This window comes from Eleginops maclovinus, chromosome 8 (genome assembly GCF_036324505.1).
Source record: "Eleginops maclovinus isolate JMC-PN-2008 ecotype Puerto Natales chromosome 8, JC_Emac_rtc_rv5, whole genome shotgun sequence".
Taxonomy (NCBI): Eukaryota; Metazoa; Chordata; class Actinopteri; order Perciformes; family Eleginopidae; genus Eleginops; species Eleginops maclovinus.
Window position 1 is genome coordinate 14,598,585 of NC_086356.1, and position 27,872 is coordinate 14,626,456.

At 37.7% G+C, this 27,872-nt stretch overlaps 3 protein-coding genes and 2 non-coding genes across 5 annotated transcripts; 3 read left to right on the plus strand and 2 right to left on the minus strand.

Moving 5' to 3' along the window:
* The first annotated feature begins 1,825 nt into the window (after positions 1–1,825).
* lman1 (lectin, mannose-binding, 1) lies at positions 1,826–13,873 on the plus strand. The gene is made up of 13 exons (XM_063888805.1): positions 1,826–2,087; positions 3,180–3,334; positions 4,035–4,142; positions 4,855–4,916; positions 5,254–5,353; positions 5,631–5,754; positions 6,421–6,479; positions 6,640–6,772; positions 6,968–7,155; positions 7,850–7,929; positions 10,612–10,774; positions 10,870–10,994; positions 13,365–13,873. The coding sequence occupies exons 1-13, from the start codon at positions 1,868–1,870 to the stop codon at positions 13,399–13,401; spliced, it is 1,554 nt and encodes a 517-aa protein (XP_063744875.1). The 5' UTR covers positions 1,826–1,867; the 3' UTR covers positions 13,402–13,873.
* A 525-nt stretch (positions 13,874–14,398) lies between these two features.
* trnae-uuc (transfer RNA glutamic acid (anticodon UUC)) lies at positions 14,399–14,470 on the minus strand. The gene has a single exon. It is a non-coding gene; the product is annotated as a tRNA-Glu (tRNA).
* A 733-nt stretch (positions 14,471–15,203) lies between these two features.
* On the minus strand, positions 15,204–15,275 carry trnae-uuc (transfer RNA glutamic acid (anticodon UUC)). Its single transcript has one exon. It is a non-coding gene; the product is annotated as a tRNA-Glu (tRNA).
* Positions 15,276–16,114: 839 nt separating this feature from the next.
* cplx4a (complexin 4a) lies at positions 16,115–22,242 on the plus strand. Its single transcript, XM_063889858.1, has 3 exons — positions 16,115–16,486; positions 18,452–18,539; positions 21,115–22,242. Exons 1-3 carry the CDS (start codon positions 16,323–16,325, stop codon positions 21,340–21,342), a joined length of 480 nt encoding a protein of 159 aa, XP_063745928.1. The 5' UTR covers positions 16,115–16,322; the 3' UTR covers positions 21,343–22,242.
* Positions 22,243–24,768: 2,526 nt separating this feature from the next.
* rx3 (retinal homeobox gene 3) lies at positions 24,769–27,644 on the plus strand. The gene is made up of 3 exons (XM_063890027.1): positions 24,769–25,187; positions 25,471–25,706; positions 26,541–27,644. The coding sequence occupies exons 1-3, from the start codon at positions 24,929–24,931 to the stop codon at positions 26,970–26,972; spliced, it is 927 nt and encodes a 308-aa protein (XP_063746097.1). The 5' UTR covers positions 24,769–24,928; the 3' UTR covers positions 26,973–27,644.
* Positions 27,645–27,872: the final 228 nt, after the last annotated feature.

The following is a 27,872-nucleotide window of genomic DNA, read 5'->3' on the forward strand; positions in this document are numbered from 1 at the left end:
AGATTTGATCAGATTTACAAGACGGATCAGAGGTGTAAGGTGAGATAGCATTGGCACTATTTAGGATAAATACTAAAACATTGTGCTGTTTGGAACCGTGACAAAATTATAAAACTCCTTTCAAGTGAACATTGCACTCACACAGTAAAAAGAATCCCTAAAGTAAGATAATGTTTCCTCAATGACTGCAGCATTAAACCTGAAGACTGTAAACCTCTGCACAGTTCTTCCCTCTTGCTGATCACTTGCCATTATATCCAAAATCCCTAGATTAGTGTCACAACAATGGCCTGTTTTGTTCTGTGGTTCGTTCCTGAACCCGTAATCACAGGCCCTCATAGAGATGCTGCACCTCCAGAAGCAAAAGGAAGAAGCTTGCTGAAGGTAGATAGAAAGCTACTGAAACATAATTGTGTCATCTCCCATCTCCTGCTGAGGCTTTCAGACTGCAGTGAAAGTTCCATCAGCCAGCACAGCTATGTCACTTAACCTCTGTCTGACCTCACACAGGCTGACGAGCAGCTCCGTGTTGCAGTGAGGGGGTTTGATTGTTAATTCAGCGAATTTTTAGATCGTGTGTGTGGGTCCGCTGCATCTGTGCAGGATGCAGTAATGATAAAGATATGTTTCATATGCCTAAAATTCCTAAGACTAGAAATACAGGCAGTGAACCAAAGAAGTAATTCAAACCAATATGTCAATATTAACATTGTCATTTGAGTTAAATGTGTGATAATGGTATGTGTGCAATATTTACATCTTTAATATGAATGCATAACATAACACAGTGTCTAATAGAGATCCCATAAATGTGTTTTGTTAAGTAAAATCCCATTAGAATTAAACTAGTATTAACATTAGTTGGCTATAGGTATCAGCAGTTGTATTTGTGGGAGGGAACTCAAATATTGTTAACTTGTTTGCATTGTTCAACTGTTCTCCACCCTAAGTATCAGTTCCTGCCCCTCCAGGCACAACCTTTCCTTTGTGAACACTTATCAACATCAGCCAGGCTGAAAAATGTGTATCCTTCTTGTTGTGTTTTTTTTTACTGGTATTTGTTGTGCAAAGTTTAATTACAATAATGTAACCTGATAACTTTTTTATACTTGTGGATAAAACTGTGTCCTCAACAGCATATGAAATGTTCTTAATTTAAAACAATGCATTGATAAATTACCCACAGTATTGAAAATAAATCAGGTGTGCGCCTACTAAACTGTGACAAACAAAAAAAGAGATACAATGCAAATACATAGTAGTATACAGGCCTATTGATTCCAGATTCAGTTGTAGGCTTGTCCTGCTGTATGGTATAGTTTATACTGTTTTAGTTTTTTACATGAATTTACGCATATACAGTATTTCTGTTCAACAAATCAGCTGTCAATCTACCTCATTCAAAAACGTGGTTGTAGCCTACTGTGTAAGCATGTGCTTCGTGACATGTAGTTATGTGTTTTAAAATGTAACGTAATTCTGCGAGTAATCAAATTTGTTATTGAATTATTAGTAAAAAAAATAATAATTGTATTTCTTCAATTATTAGTTGTAGTTTTTTCCCTTTTACATTTTTGATTTTTTTTTTTTTACCAGCAACAACGTATTTTTATGTAACTGTAAGGAATAATGGTTTGGATTTTGTATCCTGATTACGTGTTACAGTTACATGTATCCGTTACTCGTTTGTGTACGTAAGGCTCCTGCGTTCAACCCCAGAGTCAGCTGTTACCTTAAAAAAAACAGAAGAAGAAGAAGCGAAGAAAAAGGACCAAAGCAGCGGACCAATCAGAAAGCGCCCTGTTGGCCCTACAGGCAGCCCGTCATGCTCGTGGTCTCAGCGCTACGTCAGCAGTGATACAGAAACATGGCGGTGTCCATAGCACAGCGCCCGGCTGCCAACACTCGGGTGTTGATATTAACTTTTCTCACACCGTTAATATTTCACCACACCCTCGCTGACATCCCCGCCGGTGCCCTGACGCAAGAGGAGCTTCCTCACAGCCGGTTTGAGTACAAATACAGCTTCAAGGGACCCCACCTGTCTCAGAGCGACGGCGGGATCCCGTTTTGGATTCACACTGGAAGTAAGTTTGTATCCAGCTGTCAACATCACAGAGCTGCTGTTTCAACCTAAAACACACATCTAACAACACGACATGAGGGCAGCTGAAGTTGGTTATGTTTTAACGGCTTGTTTATATTACTGACGTGTTTCCGTTATGGATGTTCAGTAAAGATAGCGGTTTTTTTTGCTCCATTCAAAACTGCACCAGAGATATTTAGCAGCGTAGCTTTTACGTCTGAGTCACAGTCCTGTTGAAACGTGTCCTGGGCTAATTCAAAACAGCACTGACAGAGAGTATGTTCAGACACATGCAACTCAAGCGTTGAACTTTCATCTTGCAGGAATGGGCCTTTGGATTCTTGCATCACACTGTGATTTGTCTAATTGCTGATATGAGCATTCAATAAGCTGCAGCAGCACGAAATTACACAGTATTCCCTCTCAATCAGCAACGATTATTATTATTCTGCTGATCAACGTTTCAGTCGGTCATAATTTCCAAGGGTTAAAGGTGACATCTTCACTTTTTTTTGGGGGGGGGGGGGGGGGGATTACAATATCCTGCTAATCTATAGAGATGTGGGATGGCATAAAATGTCAGCAGCTATACTCCACATTAGGAGGGTTTTGATTACGTGTGTGGTGTCTTAAACTACTCGACCACTAGCCATGAGTTGTATGTTCAGTCCACCCAGTAGTCCAAAATCTTAATTATTAAGTTAACAATACAAGTATGCAAATAAAAGATACAAATCCTCAAAAATGAAGAGCTGGAACCATGGTATGACTTGGTAAAACGTTAAAAAAAAAAGTTTGTCAAATCTTTAAACTCCTTTTTTGTCCGTACAGCACTTCAAAACTCAAAGTTATTGAAGTTACAATGATATGAAACAGAAAAAGCAACATGTTACAAGTTGTTAGACATTAAGTTCCCTAAAGTTTGTTTTTCAAAGAGTAAACCCAGATTGAACAAACTAATCTGAGGTAAATCTTTCACTGTTTGTGAATATGTTATTAGACAGTAGGCACAGCCTGATAAGGCTGGCTTCTGATTCCATTACATGCGGTTACTTGCTTCTAAAACCTTTATTCTCTCCATTTCTCCATCAAGATGCTATTCCTAGTTCAGACCAGGTGCGCATCACGCCGTCCCTCAGGAGTCAGAAGGGCTCTGTGTGGACCAAAAACCAAGTCAACTTTGAACACTGGGAGGCCAAGGTGACCTTCAGAGTGTCTGGACGAGGCCGGATGGGAGCGGACGGTTTGGTAAGGCGGGGTCAAACTTCTGTGTCTAATAATGAGGCAGTTTGCTTACATTATTACTAACTTGTGCTTTAATTCAATATTTCATAATCCGTAAACCCTCTTACTTTCAACTGTTATACGTAGGCAGAGGAATAAATGTAAAAAAGGTCAAAACTTGTTTCCAGAAACTGAAGAAGTACATGGTTGGTATTGCCACAGAAACTCATCTATTTACTGACTGTTATTTTTTTGAGCAATGTCTAGCGCTCATTTGCATTACGCTGCCGTTTACACTTGGTATTAAAGGAATGAAGCATATCCTGCTTCAGGAGGTGTTTCATGTTCACAGGGTTATAGGAAGGTATTGACAGAGCAACTTTTGTAAACAGCATTAAACATCTTGACTTAAGTTGATGTATAAGTCGTTTTAGGTTTTCAGCATTGCTTTGCTGCAGTTAAAACATGCCTCTGGTCTATTAACATATCAAGGTGTGACAGCTGTAGATCCCTTCACAGCTGGTGAATGGATGACTGGTTTGTTTTTAGCCTGCACTTTGTTCACCGGAGTACATTTTAATTTATTGTTGGTAAGGTTTTCCAGAGCTGTCAGGCCTTTATGTCCAATTTACGATCCTAAATGTGGTTTATCTACTGCCTTTGACTTGTGTTGGGTAATGGACGCTAAACAAACTAACATTTCCTCCTCTTCTGTGTCTACTAGGCCATGTGGTTCACCACAGAACAAGGCCTCGACGGTCCGGTGTACGGAGCTGCCGACCAGTGGAATGGAGTCGGAATCTTTTTTGACTCCTTTGACAACGACGGGAAGGTGGGTGTTTATTGTTTAGCCAGAACTTATAATTACTTTCTGAAAAGAGTTATTTTTTGTCAACCAGGCACAAAGAAACATTCAGGCTTACACTGCTCCTTTTTACAGTGATATAATTGTAAGATTATCCTCCTTTTAATATTGACTTGATATAGATGTTTATCATCCTTAATATTAGTTTTGGCTTGTTTTGTTTATTTTAATATTTTTAAAAAACATATCAATGTGTCTATTATACTTTGAAGTGATGAAGTGTTAATGTTTTTATTATTTATTTTATTTTAAATTCTTTAAATGTTTATCTTTATTTTTTCTTGTACATTTTGAGCAATAATCTGGTTTTCAGCATTAATATATATTTTACAATTATTACTACCCAATTGTATATATGGAAATATACATATTTTTACATATTTATTTTTGTTATATAATGTAGTACAATGTGCACATTTTTACTTTAAATGATCTCTGTTTGTATAAACAGTTTAATTTGAAGTATTTTGATTCGGTTTCTGATGGTTTTGAGTACATAAACAGATCAATTTCATGCCAAACAAAAGACTGATGCCTCTGTTTATATCATATTTGAGTATTTATTATTTCAGGTTTGATATTTTAGAATAAGATTACCTAAAGGCAAAGCCACCTCTGGTCTTCACATGGAAAAAGGATTAATGTGTTTTGTCCTTGTTTTCTATCCTCTTCATTCCAGAAAAATAACCCAGCTATAGTTGTTGTGGGAAACAATGGCAAGCTTGTTTATGACCATCAAAAGTAAGTAAACATTTCCTTTGCTTGGCTCTGATGTCATCAATTCAAATTTTAACAACTTAAAAGAGATTAGGAAATATGATTATATTTGCTTGGAAAGTAAATAATCCTCCAGTTTTCCTAATCTCCCCCGGGCCAGTGAAAGCTTTAAATCACTTTTCCAATGCCATTCCAGTTCCTCTTAGAGTTCACACTGTTTACAAAAACATACACGGGCATTAGTGTTGTTCACTTTTTAACAAAGTCTAATCATGCTGCATACTGTGTGTCTACGTGGAGCCCAGTGCTGTACAGGTGAATTTATTTGTATGTATATTTTTTCTCTCTTGTTTTGATCCAGTGACGGCACCACACAGGCCCTCGGCACATGTTTACGAGACTTCCGCAACAAACCCTATCCTGTCCGAGCCAAAATAACATACTACAAGAAGACGCTCACGGTAGGAGAAACCATAAACACAAGAGTTAATACCTTTATCCATGAAGCTGTGTATGTGTTAATGACAATATGGGTAAATATAAACACAAGAGTTATTACCTGTGCGTATGAAGCTGGATGTGTAATGCTAAAATAAAAAATATAACAATCTAAAATGGAAAAAGGCACATTTCCCTTACTCAAACTCAATCATTGTGGCTCTGATGTATTTTAAATTATGATGAGCAAAGTTAGTGGCATTTTGTTCAGCTTCCTCATTGCTCCATCCTCCTCCTCAGGTGATGTTCAACAATGGTTTCACTCCAGACAAAGAAGACTATGAGTTCTGCACAAAGGTGGACAACATGGTCATTCCCAGCGAGGGCTTCTTTGGGATCTCAGCGGCCACTGGAGGTTTAGCAGGTACTCCTCTAATATCTGTATCAAAGCTGTGAGATAAATGAAAGCAAGGGAGAGTACTTTCAGCATTACTGTCGACTAATTACTCATGGTGGTCTCTTTTCTGACATTATCTTAGAATGATGAACTTAGTCTTCTTTTACTTGTCTTTATCCTGTTTTTCATCAGCATATTTCAACCCCATCACACTTCCCCCATTCTGACTTTAAAACACTAACATATTATTAATGTTTCGTTTCATTCAAGCTTTAGTATTGTCCCATAACAGTATTGTTTTAAATCATATTTTGTACCCTATTGATATGTTCTTCATAGTATTACACTACTTTTTCTGACCTGCTATTCCCCTATTAGCAATGCATTTTCATATCATATAGCAAGTGTTCTAACCGAGGCCTTTCTGGTCTTTCACTGCCATGATATTATCCCAGTTCCCCTTTCCTCTTTAATTATAACTCCCTTATACAGCCGCGGAAAAAATTAAAGGACCACTTCAGTATTATCATTTTCTCTTGTTTTATCATTTATAGGTAAGTCTTCAAGTTGAATGATTTTCTTTTATTGTATTCTATAAACATTCAACGGACACTGGAATGGTTGGCATACATGTAGAGACAATGTTTAATGTTTAACTCTATTTACTAATGTATCCTTTCCTTCCTCCTCCAGATGACCACGATGTTTTGTCCTTCTTACTGTTCAGTCTGACAGAGCCAGGCCAGCAGCCGGTAACCACCTTTTTACTAAAGTTCCAAATACGTTCACATCCCTGTGTGCAGCTCACTCCTGCAGCTGTGTGTGTCTGCGTGCATGTATGTGCACGACGTAGTCTAAGCAGAGCCTCTATTGAGTTCACTGAGGGTTTTTTTTTTGTCTCTCCCACTGAAGCCCCCACCTGAATCTGAGATTCCTAAAGAAGAGAAGGACAAGTACCAGGAGGAATTTCAGAACTTCCAGCAAGAGCTGGACAAAAAGAAAGAGGAGTTTCAGAAAGAGCACCCCGACATCCAAGGAGAGCCAAGTTAGTTTCATGAAACCAAATCATCTGTGGTTAAACAAAACAAATCATAAAGTTTAAAGTTATTTGTAATAATACTCGTTATTAGCAGTTTTATATTAGCAAATACACTCTAATAGATATAAGTATGCTGACACATTTAAATACCTCATGAAAGGTCTGTAGATGTAGTTTTAATCTTTTGTGTTTCCTCTTCAGTTGACGACATTTATGAGACTGTGAATGATCAGGAAATCCGTCAGGTGTTTGAGGGTCAGAACCGGATCCACCTAGAGATCAAACAGCTCCACCGGCAGCTCGCTATGATCCTGGACGAGCAGCGGAGATACGTTTCTGTCATCACCGATGAGGTGGCCAAGAAGGGAACAAACGCTGAGTCGGGACAGGTGAGTGTCTAATGTCCTCACCAGACACAAAGAAAGACGACACAGGATTTATAGACCACATGCTCAAACTGTTAAAAAAAATACATTCCAACTTAGTGTTTTGCATGGTTAATAAAAGTTCAAATTAGTTGTTAAAATTGGACATTTTTTACACATTTTTCATTGGTGCAGACTCTTTCAATTCTTAACACAGTGTCTGTCTCACATTTTGTCAACCGCTTTCTTAAAAAAGTTCAATGTTGTAATAAAGTATCAGATATGTGGGCTTTCTTTATGGGCATGCATCTCTAGTCGGCTTGAGTAAAGCACACAGCTGGCTGTAAACAGCAAAAGGCCATGTGTTGCAAACTGCTGTAAAAAAAACTCCAAATGACAAGCATTTTTGGAAGCGCTGTTCCCACGTCAACGAACGCTCCTCAAACCTGAATAATGCCAGCAAATCCCACATGTCTGAATCGACACCTACATTTTTTTCTAATCAGTTTAGTGATATATAAGTGTACTGGGATCACAACAGACTGGGTCACTGAAACTATAAATACACTGCAATCACTTTAGTGTCCTCTCTGTGTACTCTTGCTAACGTTAATTGTTTTATTATAGGTTATAAAAGCCATTAAATCTCTGTGTTAAAACAGCTTTATCAAACGTCCACACACAAACCTTTAACCACCATGTTTCTTTTCTCCTTCAGCTGGACGCCGTCGGTCAACAGCAGTTGGGCTCCGTCATAGCCACCCAGCAGGAGGTCCTCAAAAACCTGAACGAGCTTAGGTAAGTCCCAACGGGCTCATTGTTGTTAAGAAACTAGCCGTTGTTTTTGCCAAAAAACATAAAGAGATCTCCGTGATACTCCACAAAAACAAGGGAAATCCTGGCGGCTAAATCCCTCCAATCATATTTAATCTGAGGAAGCGGTGACTTCAGAATCACAGGTGTCTGCCGGCCCGATAATCCATACGCAGTATCAGTCAGGCATTTGCACACACTCACACATTTGAAACCTTCAGCCCTACATGATATAATCATCACACTGCCTTGATATAAGCTCTTAATCATTTCACTTATTTGTTGTATTTAATAATAAATGAATCACCTATCAGGAAGTAAGCAGTTGCATAATTTACACCTGATGTAAAAACTGGAAGGATTCAATCACTGGCGAGAGAAGATAGGTACAGTTTTTTTCTACCCGGTTTAATCTTTCCTTCTTTGGTTATAAATATGGTCTCCTCACAACTTAACGTTCAGATAATACAGCTTAAGAGATTTTATGATGGTATGCCATCCATGAGTGTTCCTAAGTAAGCCTGATTAGGTGTTCAGAATGTAATTTTTGGTGTTGAGCGCTTCTATCTTGTGCTTTTATATTGCTTGCCTAAGGTGCTTGTAGGCTTAGTCATTGTGAGCACGCAACAGCTTTAAAAACAATGTCTTCCTCAAAACCCTTTTCATAAATGAGGGGATTTCAAGAATGTTTTTCTTGAGTTGAAAATAATTAAGTTAGTTATTCTTTTTGGAACAAAGAATTGCGTTTCTTTATTCAGTCACGTTTGTCCTGTGGCTGCAGTCTCATTGTGTGTCTTAATTTCAACACACCATCTGCATTAAGAATCAATCTGAATCACAAGATATTAAAGATTGTATTTTATGTAACATTAATCTCTCCGTCTCGTGTATCATAAAAGAACCAAGCTGTTTATATGCCCTAAATCCAACCGGACATTCAACCTCAAATGATTGTGCATACACGATTTCCTTTAGTATATCGTTGACCCATAACTCACATGGACTCTCGCGTACAGCATTTGTTAATTTGACCAAAATAAATGATATTATAGACGGCAGGGAAAGACAGTTTCTGTTATGATTTGTTTTTAATAAAGCACATTATCAGAGGTGCAGGGGAGTAAGCTGATTGACACAGTGAATGAGCTGAGACCCTGGCAAAAGGCTGCGTGTGCCCCCTCTAATGTGCTAATATGTGCGACTGATCTGTATTACATTGTAGATTAAGCCCTCAGTTGATCCCGGCCCATCTTTAAACACAGTTTATGATAGGACTTCATCTCAGACTCCAAGGAGGGCGTTCTGCTCATAAATGGGTCACTTGTAGCAGATGAAGATTAGATGCAGGGTTTAATAAATGCTCACTTGCTTTCTCAAGGGAGACTTTTTTTGTTACCCCTCTGTGATTAGATTTTGTTTATATGTCATCCTTGTCCATCCTGTCAGACATGTGGCCGAGCAAGAAAAGGACACCATCTTAGCACCATTCAGTCCTTATCAGATTAGGCGTCTTTAAACACATCTGTCATACACAAGCAAAACATGGATAACCTCCAATTCATTTGTGGAGCCACTTGAATTACTTTCATTTGCAAAGACACTCCCCCCCCTCCCCCTATAATCGTCTTAGATGTGTTTAAGATGATAAGGGGAACTTATTGCTTTCTCCCTGTAAGTAATCAACTTTTAAGAAATTCAATTTGGTGGAGAAATATGATCCGGGCTTAGACGTTTTCATTCTCTTCTGGGTATGGTTTATTTGACTTCATTTACTACTGAAATTGAAAGTAAAAAAAAGCCAACTTCAGATTTTATTACTTGAGAGCCTTAAATGGTTTTGGATTGTACATTTTTTTTTTTTTTTTTGAGGGAGTGATGAATAGAAATCAGACAAATAAACCTTCGCAGGATAAACTAGCATTAACCATCAGTCAAAAAAAACATAATCCCAAATTACTCATTGACTCAAAAAGACGCCAAGTCTACAGAAAGTCACGTCGCCGGTTCAAGAAATGGCACATTACTCTACGGGGGTTATGTGCCATTTCTTGACCACTAATTGTCATTTTACACAGATTAGGCAAATGATACATAACATGTTTATTAATGAGCCTGCCAGGATTGTTTAATCCTTGGTCCCGACTAGCTGTTTCCAGTCTTTGTGCTAAGCTAACAGGCTGTAGCTTCTTGTTGAGTGTTATCAAACTTCAAAAAAGACTTGCTAAAACCACTCTTCCAAAAAAAAAGGGTACAATACATTTATTTGTTTCCTTCATAGATCCCTATTTTGCTTCATGCATCATGTCCAGACTGATAGACTTCCCCTCTGTGGTGCGTTTCTTAACCTCCTGTAATCTGTTGTAAGAACATGTTTTTATAAGGGATTAATTTGCAATCATGACCTCTTTTATCAGATGGTAATTTTCTGTTTTCAAACTTTAAGAATATGTATCCTCCAGTGAATGGGGATTAAAAGATTAATTTTGGACAAAGTATTACTGTAAATAAATGATATCACCGAGCATATTGACTGGGCACCGTGCTTACCAACATGGATTCTCATTTTGATTCAACATCTTGATTGTATAGCAGAGATATTTATTTGGTATTAAAAGGTTTTTGCATTAAAAGATTATATCATTTTGTGTCTTCTCTTTGTGTCTGCAGGAACTCCTTTTATGAGTCTCTGAAGCAGATCGGCTCAGTGCAGCAGCAGGGGAACGCGGGCGCTTTGGGAACATATGAGACCATCCAGCACTTCAACGACATCAAGGAGCATCTGCACACGGTCAAAAGAGACATTGAGCATCTGGTGCAGCGTAACGCTCCGGTAGGAATCAGAGTGGGAAACATCTTATGGAGTTGTTTGTAAAAACACGTCAGAATTGACTGAACTCTGTGCTTTTTCTTTATGTTTTCATACAGAATCCAGTGGACAAGGCGGTGAAGTGCCCTGAGGTGCCTCCCATGCCTTCCTGCTTATCCACAGTTCACTTTACAATCTTCATCGTTGTCCAGTCAGTCCTCTTCTTCTGCTACATCATGTACAAGTAAGAAGTCTTTTTCTTATTTGGAAATTACTTACATTTCTTTTTTCAATACATTTTCCACATACTATGACTTTTTATTTTATTTTTTAATATACAATACAGTGAACATTTTTCAACATGCAATACTACTTTGTTTTTTTTGCATATCTTTTAGGGTTTAAGGGTTTTTATTATCATATGCACAGTCATATAACAATGGAAATCTTAGGTCCCGAGCTGCTATACTATGTTGTATTTTCTCATATTTAAGACACATTTTAGATACAGTGGGGCAAAAAGGTATTTAGTCAGCCACCAATTGTGCAAGTTCTCCCATTTAAAAAGATGAGAGATGCCTGTCATTTTCATCATAGGTACACTTCAACTATGAGAGACAGAATGGGGGAAACAATCCAGGAAATCACATTGTAGGATTTTTAATGAATTAATTGGTAAATTCCTCGGTAAAATAAGTATTTGGTCACCTACAAACAAGCAAGATTTCTGGCTCTCACAGACCTGTAACTTCTTCTTTAAGAGGCTCCTCTGTCCTCCACTCGTTACCTGTATTAATGGCACCTTTTTGAACTCGTTATCAGTATAAAAGACACCTGTCCACAACCTCAAACAGTCATACTCCAAACTCCACTATGGCCAAGACCAAAGAGCTGTCAAAGGAGACCAGAGACAAAATTGTAGCAATTATTAGAAAATGGAAGACATACAAGACCACTGCTAATCTCCCTCGATCTGGGGCTCCACGCAAGATCTCACCCCGTGGGGTCAAAATGATCACAAGAACGGTGAGCAAAAATCCCAGAACCACACGGGGGGACCTAGTGAATGACCTGCAGAGAGCTGGGACCAAAGTAACAGAGGCTACCATCAGTAACACACTATGCCGCCAGGGACTTAAATCCTGCAGTTCCAGACGTGTCCCCCTGCTTAAGCCAGTACATGTCCAGGCCCGTCTGACGTTTGCTAGAGGGCATTTGGATGATCCAGAAGAGGATTGGGAGAATGTCATATGGTCAGATGAAACCAAAATAGAACTTTTTTGTAAAAACTCAACTCGTCGTGTTTGGAGGAGAAAGAATGCAGAGTTGCATCCAAAGAACACCATACCTACTGTGAAGCATGGGGGTGGAAACATCATGCTTTAGGGCTGTTTTTCTGCAAAGGGACCAGGACGACTGATCCGTGTAAAGGAAAGAATGAATGGGGCCATGTATCGTGAGATTTTGAGTGAAAACCTCCTTCCATCAGCAAGGGCACTGAAGATGAAGCGTGGCTGGGGCTTTCAGCATGACAATGATCCCAAACACACCGCCAGGGCAACGAAGGAGTGGCTTCGTAAGAAGCATTTCAAGGTCCTGGAGTGGCCTAGCCAGTCTCCAGATCTCAACCCCATAGAAAATCTTTGGAGGGAGTTGAAAGTCTGTGTTGCCCAGCGACAGCCCCAAAACATCAGTGCTTTAGAGGAGATCTGCATGGAGGAATGGGCCAAAATACCAGCAACAGTGTGTGAAAACCTTGTGAAGACTTACAGAAAACGTTTGACCTCTGTCATTGCCAACAAAGGGTATATAACAAAGTATTGAGATTAACTTTTGTTATTGACCAAATACTTATTTTCCACAATCATTTGAAAATAAATTCTTTAAAAATCAGACAATGTGATTTCCTGGATTTTTTTTTCTCATTCTGTCTCTCATAGTTGAGGTATACCTATGATAAACATTACAGGCCTCTCTCATCTTTTTAAATGGGAGAACTTGCACAATTGGTGGCTGACTAAATACTTTTTTGCCCCACTGTAACTGTTATACTTTGCCTTTTCTGGTATTTTTTTTACAAGATTGTAATTGGAGGTACTTGTACTTTACATGGGAATTTCCATTTTATGCTACATTCCACTTCTACTCAACTGCATTTATGTCACTACATATTCAGGTTTTCTTCAATGCAAAATATAAATCAATCGAATGTCCATCAGACTTTATGTATATAGCACAATATTACAAAGACTACTCATTTGTCTCAAGGTGCTTTACCATCTGTACCCCTCTCTCCTAAGACCCTTGCATGAATCAACTAATGCATAATGTTGTGTTACGTTATTACAGAAAGTGTACAAATGAGTTGAAATCAGCCTTAAACAACATCAGTCAAACACATGTATGCATCACTAATCACGATCCAGTGATATGAAAACATTGGTGCAAGTCATTTTGATGCTGATGCTTTTGTTCACTAAGAGTTTAAATTCATGTTCTTTACTTTCACAATATTTCTACACTATGGTAGCCCTACTTTTACTAAAGGAAAATACATCACTAGCACTTCTTTCACTACCGTCTCTAACGCGTTGTCTCTCCTCTTCTCCCGCAGAAGTCAACAAGAAGCAGCAGCAAAGAAGTTCTTTTGATAAAATGCATTTCTAAAAAGAAAGTGTGTAAATGAGGGAATGTCCATTTTGGTGTTTTGTTTTTTGGACTCTTTTTGAGATCTTAAATTATTGTACTTGAAAAAATGGTTTTGCTGAAGAAATTTGTTTTAATTAATAGCAGACTTTTTAATTTGATCAGTAATTTGCTGTGTATGAATGCTACTGTGAGACCTTTGGATTTCCAACATGATGTAACATGTTCCTTACAGTATTTTTGGTTGGATCCTTTTTGATGTTGTTTTCAATCTCCCCGGGTCCCATTTTATGAAACTGAACTGACTACAAAGAAACCTGTGTTTTGAACTGTGCAATTTTGTATAAAAGAATGCTGAACTATTGGTTACGAAAACTCAGAGCAGACGTCTGCTTCCGTTTATCTGCTTTGATCGAGTCAGAAGCTGATAATAATGAACACATGAACAATTTACATAAATATGAAAAAACAAACAAATCTCTTTGTGGTCTCTGCTTATTTCAGTCTGTCAGCAACTCTCCACTAATGGTAAGAAGGATGTATGTAGAAAGAAATGTCTCCTGGTTTTCGCTCATTATTTAAAGTGTATCCCAGTTAGTATTACTGTGCAAACATTTTTAGTGCATCTCATTTATTGATTGATTTTTGATGATTTTTCAAAAAGAAAATCTAATTGCACCACTGGAAATGCTTACCACATTATGAAGTCAAAGGAACATTTATAAGATCATACATGACGGAGGGATTCGCATCTCACAGTATTAACATTACAATATGCACAATACATTTTCTGAAATGTTCTATATACTGTTGTTTTTTCTCATAGTTTCAACAAACTGTACTACAGTACCAGTCAAAAGTTTGGACACACCTTCTCATTCAATGCTTTTTATTTATTCTAATATTTTTCCAGTACACTATACTATAAGCTTCATTTTTAAGTCATATTTTCGACAATCTGAAGTTTGTTGCATACTTTAACAAATGGCCGCATAATATCTGTTCCCATACCGGGAGTTGAACCCGGGCCGCCTGGGTGAAAACCAGGAATCCTAACCGCTAGACCATATGGGACATATATCTCTGATATTTTGGACATACAATGTCGTTTTTTCTCATATTTTCAACATACTATACTAAGTCTTTAATTCTCATATTTTCGACATACTATACTAGGTCTTTAATTCTTATATTTTCAACATACTATGTAATTTTTCCTCTTGTTTTTGACATAGTATACTTTTTTTTCCTTCATAGTTAAGACCTATGACACTATGTAGTTTTTTTCGTATTTCAACAAATGGCCATATAATATTTGTTCCCATACCGGGAGTTGAACACGGGCCACCTGTGCCCTGTACGAGGAAGCCAGTTTAACATACCCCGGCTATCTTTGAGTTATCTGGCTTAACTCAACCTAACCAACGCGATCATGCTAATTGGTCCATCGTTTTTTTAGCATATTTTTGACATACTATACTACTGAAAATCTTTATTTCTCATATTTTCAACATACCTCTTTAATGGAACTTGCTCATTATTATTAAGGGGGACTATTTATTTAATTATGTATTCAAATCACTTCATATCATTTTAGATTGACACAATATATCTGTCTATGACACAGTACTTCGATTTACCTCAGTAATTGATTTCTTATACAACACGTTATTCAATGCTTCATTTATCCCATACTATGTCATTTCTTCTCATATTTCGACATTGTTTACTTTGTTTTTTTCATAGTTAGGACTTAAAACACTATGTAGTTTGTTGCATACTTCAACAAATGGCCATATAATATCTGTTCCCATACCGGGAGTTGAACCCGGGCCGCCTGGGTGAAAACCAGGAATCCTAACCGCTAGACCATATGGGACATATTCCTCTGATATTTTCGACATTAAAAAAAATAAATTTCAGAACGGTCCAATCTCCAGGCAGCACCTGCGCACACATCAGAACATGCAGACATCATGACCCAGGTTCATAACAATACTGTACGATGAATTTCATATTTGTCATCATACTATACTATTCTTTTCATCATATTTACATCATACTATGACCTTTTCATTATTGTAAACATACAGAGAGCCACCTTCACCAAGCCAACCAACAATACGGTTTGTAAATTTGGCAGCAGTTTTTTTTTTATCTTGACGTTACAGTTGGCCTATGTGCTGAGCCACGGCCCTGCTTATAACCCCCGGGTTATAGATGAAAATTCTCTGTTTCCAATCAAGAATATTGGGGTGATCAACAAGTCCTTCACCATAGCTTTCAAATAGCTGTGTAGTGATTTGGTGATCTCACCATCTCTCATACTCTTATCAATCATCCTCCCTCTGAACAATAGCATGGCAAGGCCCCAGTGGGGGATAAACAACACAGTAATCCCGCTCCTCTCTCTTTGCTCGGTCTCTGCGCTATAAGCTGCACACGGGCCAGTCAGTGCTTTACTAATATGATTAAGCAGTAGTGGGCGGTAACCACATATGTATGGTCCTAAACGGAGGACAGCCATCTCCAAAAACATTTTTTAAGATGAGCGCTGTACCTAGTTCCTCCAAAGACTGCAAAAAGTGTCAAAGTTAATAAAGATAAACATCTACACAGGTCTGCATGATTTAAAAATAGAAAGAAAACAGGCCATCTGCCTCTTAGCATAGTGGAGCAGGGAGGATTAAATCCAGATTATGGCCGTTGTGTACGTGTGTGTTAGTGTGTGTGTTTGTGTCTGTTGCCTGTCGTCAGTGTGTCCTTGGCTCTGTAGACAAGCAGCAGGTTAGCTAGAGAGCTACCACTGGATTTGACAGCTATAGAAAGCCGAACCGGAGGGCGCCATCAGGGGAGCAGCATCATTTTCACCTACAAAATATATATTCTCACCCTCGCAGAGTGAACAGGCACATAGCAACTCAAGATGGCTTTCTTGATCAAGAGCATGATTGGGAACCCCCTGTCAGGAATTGGCCTTGGTGGTGGAGGTGACAAAGAAGAGGAGGCCGCCCCCACAGATCCAGCCAAAGCAGCAGGGATGACACGAGAGGAGTATGAAGAGTATCAAAAACAGGTGGTGGAGGAGAAGTGAGTATAACATGGACAGTGCTCCATTTTCAATTCATGCCATTGGCCCAATTGGAAACAGTATGGCTGCAGAATGTCAAATCTGACCTTGAGTTCCCTGCACTGTTTACTCTCCCCTCTTTCGCACTAACATATTTTTCACCTGTGCCCTAACTAAATGTAAACCCTCATTTATATATTCTTTTCATGAGTTTACAACAAGCTGCGTGTTTTGTTGAGAAATGCATCTGTTGCTGAAGGTCACAGCAGAGGTACCATCGTACTCGATTGCTGGGGTTAATGGTCCTGCCTGGATCAATAATCTCCCATAATCTCCCATCTATTTCAGCAGCAAGAACAACAATATGTTGTTGGGGAATTTTTTGATTTTTAAACACCAAGGAAGCATTTTTATGAAGGCAGTTTATTCTCTGCTTGAAAACAATGCACTTGACAGCAGAAAATATTGGATATTTAAAACTGAAACACTAAAATGACTATTATAAATGAGATTATATGCTGCAGCAGCAAGCACATAATCCTACAAATTTACATGTATTTGTCAATTGCATTTAGATCTGCATTTGAGGTAGCTGTTGGTAGCATGTTCTAGAAAATATAGCAGTCTAAAAAAAAAAGCCTTTCATTTATTTGTCATGGATTATTTTTATTTTTTATTTTGATATACTTTATAGCTCTTCAGTAATCAACAGCAGGAAGCTTGGTTTTGCAAACTGCCATGTTGCTGTGCTTTTAAAATAAATATTGTACATGAATATAATATATGAATGGTCACTTAGCAACTATGTGATTATTCCATCCCATGTTTTATTTTAAAGAAAGTGTGAAAAATAATTTGCTCTCACAAATTGGACTTTTGTGAGAAGATTTTTTGCAGCAGCGATCAGATATTACATAACCAGATTAATCCAGACTCTCCACTCTTAATATTAAGGTATTAAAATAGATATTTGTAATATAAAGGTACATTTTAAAAGTCGACAACCTTCTCCATTATTGTAGAATAATTTAATAGATGTGTTCTTTATAAACTATCTATCCAGACCAAGAATCAAAAGGAAAAATGCACAGTGTGTCAGGAATCTCACTCCACTGTTGTGTTCCATCATTTTTATCAAATGGTGGCGTCTTGGCTTGATTTAAAATCTTTTTGACCCAGTCTGGCCTAATAATCCCATCTGTAATTGGCTGAAGGAGTGTGAGTCTGGCCTTGTAAATTCAAAATACTGAAATAGATGTATGAGTATGAAATCAATAATTGATGTTGTATTCTATTACGTTCAATAAAGGAATTACTGACAGTAAAGCTATAACATTAATTAGGCAAATAAATGTAGGTGTGCACATTAAAGATTTCAGATTTAAGCAATAGGATGTGCAACACATATTTCTGTAAAAGTCAAATAGTGTTAAACATTTTTCCCAACATCTATCAGCACTATTATACCAAATGGATTGGATTTCATCATCATTTGCATTACCTTTTGCAGAAAACGAACAATTTTAAAATAGATTTTAAAGTGTTAATAAAGTATAAACCTATTGCACAGATTTTCTTTTAAACAAAATAGATTTGTTATGAAACGTCATCCCAGCAAACATTGGTTAATTGCAATGTTTTTTTTTCAGCGTTAACGCTTTATTGATGTTGGTGAACTGGAGTATGTGGTGTGGAGTTGAACAGTTATATGTTATCTATATAATTAGGCCCATGTGTATGTATGTAAACAAACAAAACAGAAGGCAAAATATGTTTTAATACAAATCAAATGCTGAAAGATTTATGGCGCTGCTTTTAGACCCTGATGAAACCACAAGGTCATTCCATTCCATTTTGCTGGTATTTTGTTGCAGCTTCCTTCCTTTCTAAGGGATTAAAATCAAATCATTCTTGTTAACCTGGGATGTTCCTGAGGTCAGCAGCAAAGGTTATTGTGGTGAAAATGTTTAAAATCTCTATTTCAGGATGGAGAGGGATGCAGATTTCTTACACAAGAAAGCAGAGAGGGCAACACTCAGGGTGTGCCTCCGAGAAAAATACAGGCTGCCAAAGGTAAAGACTTAATATTTCTCATATTTAAAATTGAATCAGTACTGTACATTAATACCCTGAAAAGGAACACATAGTTGACTATGAATATTATTTATTATAGTATTACAAGGGCCAAAGGAATATCTAATAAGTGATTTATAATACACTATAAATTAAAGGACATTTTAGGTCTTTTATTAATGACCAGTACTTTCAATAATTAAAACTTCTCCTATGAAGACATATCTTATATTATTACTGTATTTGACTATATTGTCTTTCATTATCAGTTTACTGCTGCCTCAATTTATGAAGGCACACAGGGGTTATATTCGTAGACAAGTACATATGCTATTTTACTACATTAGAGGATTTTATGCTGCTTATAAATGCTAAATATGAATACAAATGAAAGCGTTGCCTATCAGAAACCATCTCCAAACCGATCAGTTTTTTTTATTTATCAAATTCTTAATTCTCTCAGTCTTTTAATTTGATCATGGCTGAGGTTATAATTATCAGCAGAAACAGCAGCACTTGGCAGCTGCAGCGTTTGCAACAGGAGGTGGAAGGCGTGCCAGTAGAGATTAGCAAGGAAGACGTTCAACCAGTGTCCTGGAAGACGTTAGTATGTGTCCCATGTTGCACCTTGAGTCTTACAAAGCCAAATGCCACAGAGCAGGTGTCCCAGGCTCATTAGGGTGCGCCGGGCAGTGTGAACTGACTTTGAGACAGACAACATCTATTTTAGTGGAAGTAAACCGAGCAACTGCAGGACTTTAAAGGACTGATAATCAAAAAAGCTGTAATGGAAGGAACAAAAAAGGTATGTTGGGGTTTTAATTAGGTATTTTAAAAATAAATACAGGAGTGTTTCCTATCCTATAATTTAATCTAAAGATAAAAACTTGCTTGTGCTGATGTGTGTGTTTTTAAGACACAAGCGACACAATTAATATCTAATCAAGGTTTTCTAATACCATTATTTTTATTTATCTGAATGCAGTGATGACCTTGGGTGCTGGGGGCTTTTTCTCATATGTAACGCGACAGACTCTCTATTGTTCAGTCTCCTGCTTTAAACAATGGGTGCACTTCTTTTCACTGTTTTTCTTTTAAATTGAAATCACACATACAAGATGAGGACAACATATAGATCGTATTGTTCTCCCTCAGTGGTGTTTACATTGCATTCTAGTTTGAAAAAGAACAAATGACGTGCCTTTATTAGAAGAGAAATATGCATTTAAATGGATTTTCAAACAATAATAAGGCACCTAAAGGAATCCTGTTCTGTTAATTATGTTTCTTTTAATGGGTAGGATGTTGGGAATGTACATACATGCTATCATGAGTGAGTTAAATAAAATAATAATGTAATGATATATATATTAAAGGTAAAACTGTGGAGAAGAAACAGGAAGTTGGTGCTGTCTGTCTAATGGAATTAGGGTCTCGTGCAACGCTATAGTGGATATCTTTAGACTATCGCTGGGATTCAGAGAGGAAAGGCTAAAGCAGGTCCGAGGTAATCCCACAGATTGGGTTTAAAGTAGTCCCAGTACGCTGCCTGTTGCATGACTATTCTAGATATTAAGCTATTAGATTGAGTTGGTTGGAAATTGAGCATTTCTATGATGCAAACGGCACATAAAGTGAAGTCAAAGGAGACCCTAGTCTACTTTGGAAAAATGTAGAGAACACAGAGAGCAGAATATCCTGGAGAGCAGCTACTTGACTGTAGATTAAGTCAGATCTTAGAGCTCTTCTATTTTTGTTCGTTAGTCTGCCTAAGGTCTTACAATTTGAAAACAAACACACACCAATCTGCAGCATCAGAAAGTTGCTATGTGTTTACATTAGAATTGATTTAAAATAAAAGATGGGCAGTATCCTTATTCAATTAACCGATGAATAGCTGGAAATGAGGTTATACGTCGTCTCGACACATCTAATGTTTGTCAGATCTGAGAGAAAAAGGTCAAAGATGAATGTTTTGGAAGTGGAGCAAACTGACAGCAGGTTAATCCTGTAAAAATCCTTTAAGTTGTTTACTCCTGCATATGATAATTCAATGCAATAAATATAGAGTCTGTTATAATCAGGGAAATCAAAAGTTACTATTTTAACTTGTTATTATAATAATATTGTGGGGAACTATTCTATTCACCTTATAATGTTTAAGAAAAAGCAAAACATTGTTAGAGAAAACTGTTTGAATGTTTAGGGATGAATGTAGTAAATCACAATAAAATTATCCAAAATTCTCTAAAAGAGATGATTTTCATCTGTTTCCTTCCAAATTTGTGCCAAAAACAAATATTTCTGGATGACAAAGAGATACCAAAAAAGAACCATTGAGATATATTATAGATTGAAAACAAAGACCTCCTTAATACACACACACACACACACACACACACACACACACACACACACACACACACACACACACACACACACACACACACACACACACACACACACACACACACACACACACACACACACACACACAAACACAACACACACACAGACTTAATGTTGAATCTTGCATACGTCTTTGTTTCTCACCATGTCTTCTCCTGGTGTGCAGAGCGAGCAGGATGACAACATGATTGAGATGGCCGGGGACGACGTGGACGTTCCCGAGGAGCTGCTGAAGATGGTGGACGAGGACGCCACGGAGGAAGAGGGCAAGGACTCCCTCATGGGCCAGTTTCAGAACTTGCAGAACATGGACATGGACCAGCTGAAGGAGAAGGCGTCGGCCACCGTCACTGAAATGAAAACAAAAGCAGAGGAGAAGTGCTCCGTCATGTGAACGTGTGAGGGGGGGGAATAGTCTATGTTTGAATGATGAGGAAGAAGAGGAAGAGAATGACACAGGAAAATGAATTTCCTTGGAATCTGCAGGCTGAGCTGTGTAAATAAGTTTGGGATTTGGTTAAAAGAGCAAACCAAGTATTCACTTTTATTGTAAGCAAAATCATTCCTCTGTAGTAAAAAAGGTGACTGCTAACTTCTACTCAAGGATTTACTGTAAACATTCCCTGTTAGCTTGTTTCTGAATGGGTAGTAATTTACAACTTATGATTGCAATAAACTGAACATATTTTAGTTGCAACCACAGTGCCCCATCTCTTCCCAATTTCTTTAGATGCATTTTGTAGAAAAGTGATTTTCCAAGCCAAGCATTCCTTTTCACACCATTTGCAGGCCACAATACTTTTCAAAACGATGATTATGCACCATCTAAAGTTCACTTTTTCTGTTTGTTGTAAAATGAGACAGTTCAAGTCTCTAAACGTGTGTTTTTCAGTCAAATATATCATAAACCAAGACTAAAACCAACCTTATTTAAGTTAAGAATTCCACCCTGTGTGAGTGTTTCAACTTTCCTTTTGGTTTGTTGGTTATTTTAGATTTTTTTTTAACGTGGTGTTTGAATTAACAATAACATTTAGATTTTGGTTTTCTTTTGGTGTTATCACAAAGAAAAATGTGTTCATAAATCCCAACATGTTTATTTATTTAAAATTCCTACACATACATATTTTAACTGTCGAATAAGGTGTTGAGCCTTAAGGATTTGCAGAAACATTTGCAGACTCGCACAAATCCTTACTTTAAAATACTGAATAATTTATTCCACAAAACTTTAAGCAATGTACATAAATACAGATGAAATAAATGGAGGTAAACTTGTAAATGTATTGTTCAAATAAAGATGTATATTGAATACATCAAATGTGTTGGCTTGTGTTGTGCTGCTAGAAAACGTTCAAATATGTCACATAACAAGTAATATCGTTTTTCATGTTAATGTCTTCACTAAGCTCCAAGTTTAAGCCAATTATTATTCATTTAAAGGATCCTTGACATTTTGTTTTGCTTATAAACTTAAGTGTGTCTGTACAGGGATTTACACTTGTACACCCATTAAGCATTTTAAATCAAGCAACTTCAGTTAATCCCATCTACCTGAATCAACACAGTGAATAAAGAAAATGGTCTTAATTTAATTGGGCATTATCCAAACACTTGTTAGGGGTGATTAGGCAGAACAGGGGGGTAGGCGGACTCCACGTTTAGTTTCACATGAACCCAAGTTTAAACGGATATGCAAGTCTGGAGATTATCATCTAATAGGATCAGCAGAGACAAGGTTTCAGCGTGTGCCCAGCGCTCTCTTTCTTTCTGTATCTCTATATCTGTGAATAGCTCAGGACAAAATCAAGTCCTGCAGAAATCACATTCTTCTTGTTCAATACAAAAAAGAAGATAAACAGCCCGCCATAGTGAAGTTATCAAATCAAGTATAAAAAATATACAGGCAGTCTTATTATCTATTCAATTAAACGTACTCATTCAATAATATGTAAGCACGGAGCTAATGTTAGTTGTTGTTAGGTGGTGTAAGACAAATTTAGGAATAAACACATTTGTTGTTTTACAGGGAGTTAATAGTCGATATACACTCATAGAGTAACAGCTAGGAAACTGTTAGCTTAGCTTAGCACAAGACTGCAAACCCAATGAAACAGCTCCCCTGGCTCTAACTGAAGGAAACCAAAAGCACCTAGCCACTCTTCGAAAGCTCACTAATTACCATGTTTTATCTTGTTGTTTTATACGTAAAAAACAGACTCACTTTTCTGCTTATGGTCCCCCGTATATTCCCATTTCAATCTGTCCAATAAAAGCAAAAAAGCCAGAAAAATATTTGAAACAGATAAACTAAAATAAACTCACTACTGCAAATAAAAAGCATGGCACACTACCCTCTGTACAAAAACACACCTTACTTTCACACACTATTTTTTGTGTGGGTCAAAGTCACAATGTTTAAATTCATTAGCTTAAAGGGCCAGTTCAAAAAGAAATCTTCTGACATGCTAGTTGTTTCCTTCATTCTCCTGTCTTTGTGATAAGATAAGCTAACCAGCTGCTTGCTGTAGCAGAATATTTACCAGAAATCACAAGAGCAGCATTTCTTTTCAGAATGTTTTATTCCTTATAATAATAATGAACAAATTGTAGTATAAGATCGGTCTGAGATTTTGGAAGTTGTTTGGATGGTTTGCTAACAATCGCTTTCAAATTAAGTTTGAGTTGAGTTTAATGTACCACACATAAGAAAAGTTATTATGTTGAAGCTTCTTTCAGCTCGTGCAGAAGCAACTTCCAAGTTTCACTAGCATCCGAGCATTCAGCTGATGAGACAAACACTGTATGATCAGCTTTTTTAACATCTTAACATTAAAACTGAATCAATTCAAACTCAATGAAACTTTTCAAATACCATAGAGCTCAATAAATTATTATAAAGCGTGCCTTAAATGCAGCCAGAGCTCCACACATACAAACACAAGACAAAAGGAGAGCTTCTTCGATAACTTTTGCTATGTAAATAAACTTTTGCATCAAGTCACAACTTTTTGCTGTTAATTAAAACATTGCATCCTTCTCCCTCTGACCCCCCTCCCGTCAGCCAAACAAAGGATAAGGTCACCTTCTGTAATTAGGAGAAGCTAAATAGTTTTAAGGGTTTTAACTCTTTTGAGTAAAATAATGTAATCCCCTTAAGCAGGATTACCACACTGCTGTCAATCTTTGTTTGCTGTTAGGTGGTTATAGCCCAAAAGTGTTATTCTTTGGGCTTTGTAACCCTAATTGACACTTGAGTCAATTAAAGAAACGGGTTAAAGAATCCCCTATTATTTTAAATATGATTTATTAATTACATTTCATTGATTCTGAATGAGTCTATAAAAGTCTTTTTCAATCAACATGTGTCAGGAGGTGCATGATTTCTCCTTAAGGTCCATCAAACTGAAATGTCTTTCTTTTTTGGCCACAATATCTTTGATTAAATATTAAGCTGTCATCTTGCAATCCATGTCTGACCAGAAATCTTTTAATTATGATTTTGTTGTACCTTAATCTTTGGGCCTAATCTTCCTCTTTTTTTGCAGACTGACATGAACATGACATCTGGAAGAGTGGAAAGATGGTTTTAAGATTTATGTAAGTAGGTTTAGAGCCAACACTGACTGATGCACTTGAGATGGGGAGGAGTTATGGGCAGGGTGTGTGCACTGGTGCCTGAATGGGCGCACAGTTACCCCTAAATCCAGGGCCAAATCCAACAGGACGTCCCCTTTCTGACGTGCCGGGGGAGTGCCACACGGTTAGGGGGTCTTATAGCAGGCACTGCTTTAAAAACCCCGTCAGAAGATGCTCCATATCCACTGAGCAAGACGGGCTTACTGGAGTCTTGTGCGTAACTTCTCAACTCTTGGCTCTGCAATTTACAACTTTACCAAACACAAAGAGCAGCGATATATTTGAATAGTTGCAAATCTTTAAACTGCGTAATTTCGAAGATATTTTTGGACTTTCGACCAATGTGGCTTCTTGGATCAGCTTCCCAAGTGATGATGATGATGGATGAGCGCCTGTCTCCCTCCGCACGCTCCGTCCAGAGCCAGGGGGACAACGCTGCCACAATCCACAGCATAGAGGCCATACTGGGATTTAAGGAAGACACACTCTTCCACAAGTCGGCCTGCTATGGCCTGACAGAAAAAGTCCTGGTGAAAGAGGCTGAGCGGAATGTAATTATGTCTCCACTGAAGAAAAGTCATTCTTCAGAAAGTTTTGACAGTAAGTTGTGTTATTTTTTCAAAAAAATAATAAATTCAATTTAGTGTAAAAGTGTCTAAAGTTTAGATACCAACAGTTGAGTGATAAAACGCAAACACGTATTATTTGTTTTGAGTCAGGTCTAATTTTCCTGCAGTGTGCACATTGTTGAATCTTTCAGAAGGTTACAAAAATAATTTTAAAAAGAACACAAAATTGAAATAATTACATTATACATCTTTGATAAATGTTGCTCAGCTGGCCGTCTGTTTCTCCCGGTGCTCACACGCTCCTCTGCCCGCAGGTGTTTGCTGTAACGGCGGCGCCGCGGAAGCCTCGGTGTGCCCGGACTCTCCGGACAGAGACGGCAAACTGTCTGATGACGATAACCCAAAGAAGAAACACCGTCGGAACCGGACAACATTCACCACCTTCCAGCTCCACGAACTGGAGAGAGCTTTCGAAAAGTCCCATTACCCGGATGTGTACAGCAGAGAAGAGCTCGCGCTGAAGGTCAACCTGCCGGAGGTCCGAGTGCAGGTAAAGTCCCAGAAACAAACACTGTCATCGGCCTTTTTCTCACTGAGTCCACATTTATTCGGCGGGCATATATTGGGAACGATGTCTGCATTACAAAAAGTAGACAGAAATGTTTGGCAATATGTGCATTACATCCTAACTATAATATTATTTTGTATCTTTACTTTTTTCAATGAGAAATATAGAAGAAGAACAAAAAGGGTTTCCAAAAGCGTGTTGGAAATGTTTGATTTAACGTTTATTTTGAGCAGATCTTCTTTTACTACATCATATTTAAGATATTTGAAAAAAATGTAAAAAAATAAAGGAACAAGTTGTAACATAGCGCAATTATTTTGTTCAAAGTTAATTAATTTGTAGGAATGTTTAACCCAATAAGCCTGATATAAACTATATTGTGCATGTTGTACTTTTTAAGGAACAGCAAAAAGTTATTCATTTATTGTGAGAAATTTACATTTTGAATGTATTTACAGGATATTAAACTTCAGTTATAGCTTTTATCAAGGTTTCAATAATGAAAGAAACAGAAACACTTAATGTTCAATTCATTTCTGTAGATACTATGTTTGTAACAATCCCTATTCATAGATTACACAATTATATCAAATTGAATCCAAAGTGCTTCGTTTAGTAACTGATAATTGCCAACCTCCAGATTTCTCAATTTTCAAATACTTTTACACAATATACGTTTTTTCTTTCTTTGAAACATTTAGTTTTTAGCTCTAAAAGTATCCCTCTCTTTTCTTATCTGTTATGCCTCTGCAGGAATTAATGAAGCTGTATATGGTTTTATTGAATACAAATTGACATCCTCCTCTTACTTTCAAGGTATGGTTTCAAAACCGACGGGCCAAGTGGCGTCGACAGGAGAAGCTGGAGGTGAGCTCCATCAAGCTGCAGGACACCTCCTCCTCACTGCTCTCCTTCAGCCGCTCCCCCAGCAGCTCCCTGGGCTCCAGTCTGCAGCTGGACCCCTGGCTCTCCACCTCCCTCACCACCTCCACCTCCCTGCAGTCCCTCCCCGGCTTCATCACGGGCTCTCAGGGCCTCCCGGGCACTTACACCCCCTCTCCTCCACCCTCAATGCCCTCTTCCATGCAGGCCTCCTTCCTGGGACACAGCCATCACCTGCCCCACATGGGCTCCATGTGCCCCCCGCCCCCCGCCTACCACTGCTCTGCTGACCCCAGGAACTCCAGCATTGCTTCACTGAGGATGAAGGCAAAGGAACATATTCAGTCTATTGGGAAGACGTGGTGATGCTGGGTGGAGGTTTAAAATGGACCCAGAATGCATCATGCTGCATCTTTTGCGAAATGGACTCCTCATGCTGACGGGATTGTTATTTTGGAAGAGTGAAAACTGTAGGATTAAAGACATCCTCGTCACTAATAAGGGTAATGCTTTACTTCTCCCTATTTAGAATTCACAAATCAGATATAAATACTGAATAAATGATTTATAACACACTTTATCAAAGTTGTAAGTGAATAAAAGAAACAACTATAATTCCCACCTAAGCTTAGATATTAACAGACACAATTCCTACTGTACATAAACAAACACTTAAAATGTTCTTGTATCTATTTACAACAACATTATGATGTGTTATAAACCACTTGTTAAATGTTTGTATATTGCTTATGAATGCTAAGGGGGTCATAAGGAGGAAAAGTCCCCCTTATGAACCCTTAGATATCAGAAAATCAGAAAATATGTAAAAAATAACTGTGAAATTTCCTGTAAAATTATGAAAGCTACACTGATGATCTGGTGCGTTTCCTCTGCTTTATTTCCTTTAAAAGCTTTATTTACTTTACATTCATTCAGCCCCATCCCATTATTATCCAATGTTACATTGCCGCTATAAGTCCATTATAACCCATCAGTATTTATTATTATTTTGTAAATGGAGCACTCCTCATTTTAATTCATTTGTCCCTTCTGCTTTTTGATCTTCATCATAAAAGATTTGAAAAAATGTGAATATTTTCTCTACGCAATAAACTTTATATGTACAATTTATAAAAACAAAATTGTGGCTGACATGTTTTTTTTAGAGAATGTTTGACATTTAATGGGTAATTTGTCAATAGTTGGCTAAATGAATAAAAAGTTTACATCAGGAATGGCTGAGATGCAAAAGGATATAGCAAAACA

What these genes read in the sequence shown, in the direction of transcription:
- lman1 (XM_063888805.1), top strand. Translation starts at nt 1,868, where the DNA reads ATGGCGGTGTCCATAGCACAGCGCCCGGCTGCCAACACTCGGGTGTTG. An exon ending in AAAAACCTGAACGAGCTTAG is followed by an intron (nt 7,930 to 10,611) that starts GTAAGTCCCAAC and finishes TTGTGTCTGCAG; the next exon opens with GAACTCCTTTTATGAGTCTC. An exon ending in TGGTGCAGCGTAACGCTCCG is followed by an intron (nt 10,775 to 10,869) that starts GTAGGAATCAGA and finishes GTTTTCATACAG; the next exon opens with AATCCAGTGGACAAGGCGGT.
- cplx4a (XM_063889858.1), top strand. Translation starts at nt 16,323, where the DNA reads ATGGCTTTCTTGATCAAGAGCATGATTGGGAACCCCCTGTCAGGAATT. An exon ending in AAACAGGTGGTGGAGGAGAA is followed by an intron (nt 16,487 to 18,451) that starts GTGAGTATAACA and finishes TCTCTATTTCAG; the next exon opens with GATGGAGAGGGATGCAGATT. An exon ending in AAAAATACAGGCTGCCAAAG is followed by an intron (nt 18,540 to 21,114) that starts GTAAAGACTTAA and finishes CCTGGTGTGCAG; the next exon opens with AGCGAGCAGGATGACAACAT.
- rx3 (XM_063890027.1), top strand. Translation starts at nt 24,929, where the DNA reads ATGTGGCTTCTTGGATCAGCTTCCCAAGTGATGATGATGATGGATGAG. An exon ending in TTCTTCAGAAAGTTTTGACA is followed by an intron (nt 25,188 to 25,470) that starts GTAAGTTGTGTT and finishes CTCTGCCCGCAG; the next exon opens with GTGTTTGCTGTAACGGCGGC. An exon ending in TGCCGGAGGTCCGAGTGCAG is followed by an intron (nt 25,707 to 26,540) that starts GTAAAGTCCCAG and finishes CTTACTTTCAAG; the next exon opens with GTATGGTTTCAAAACCGACG.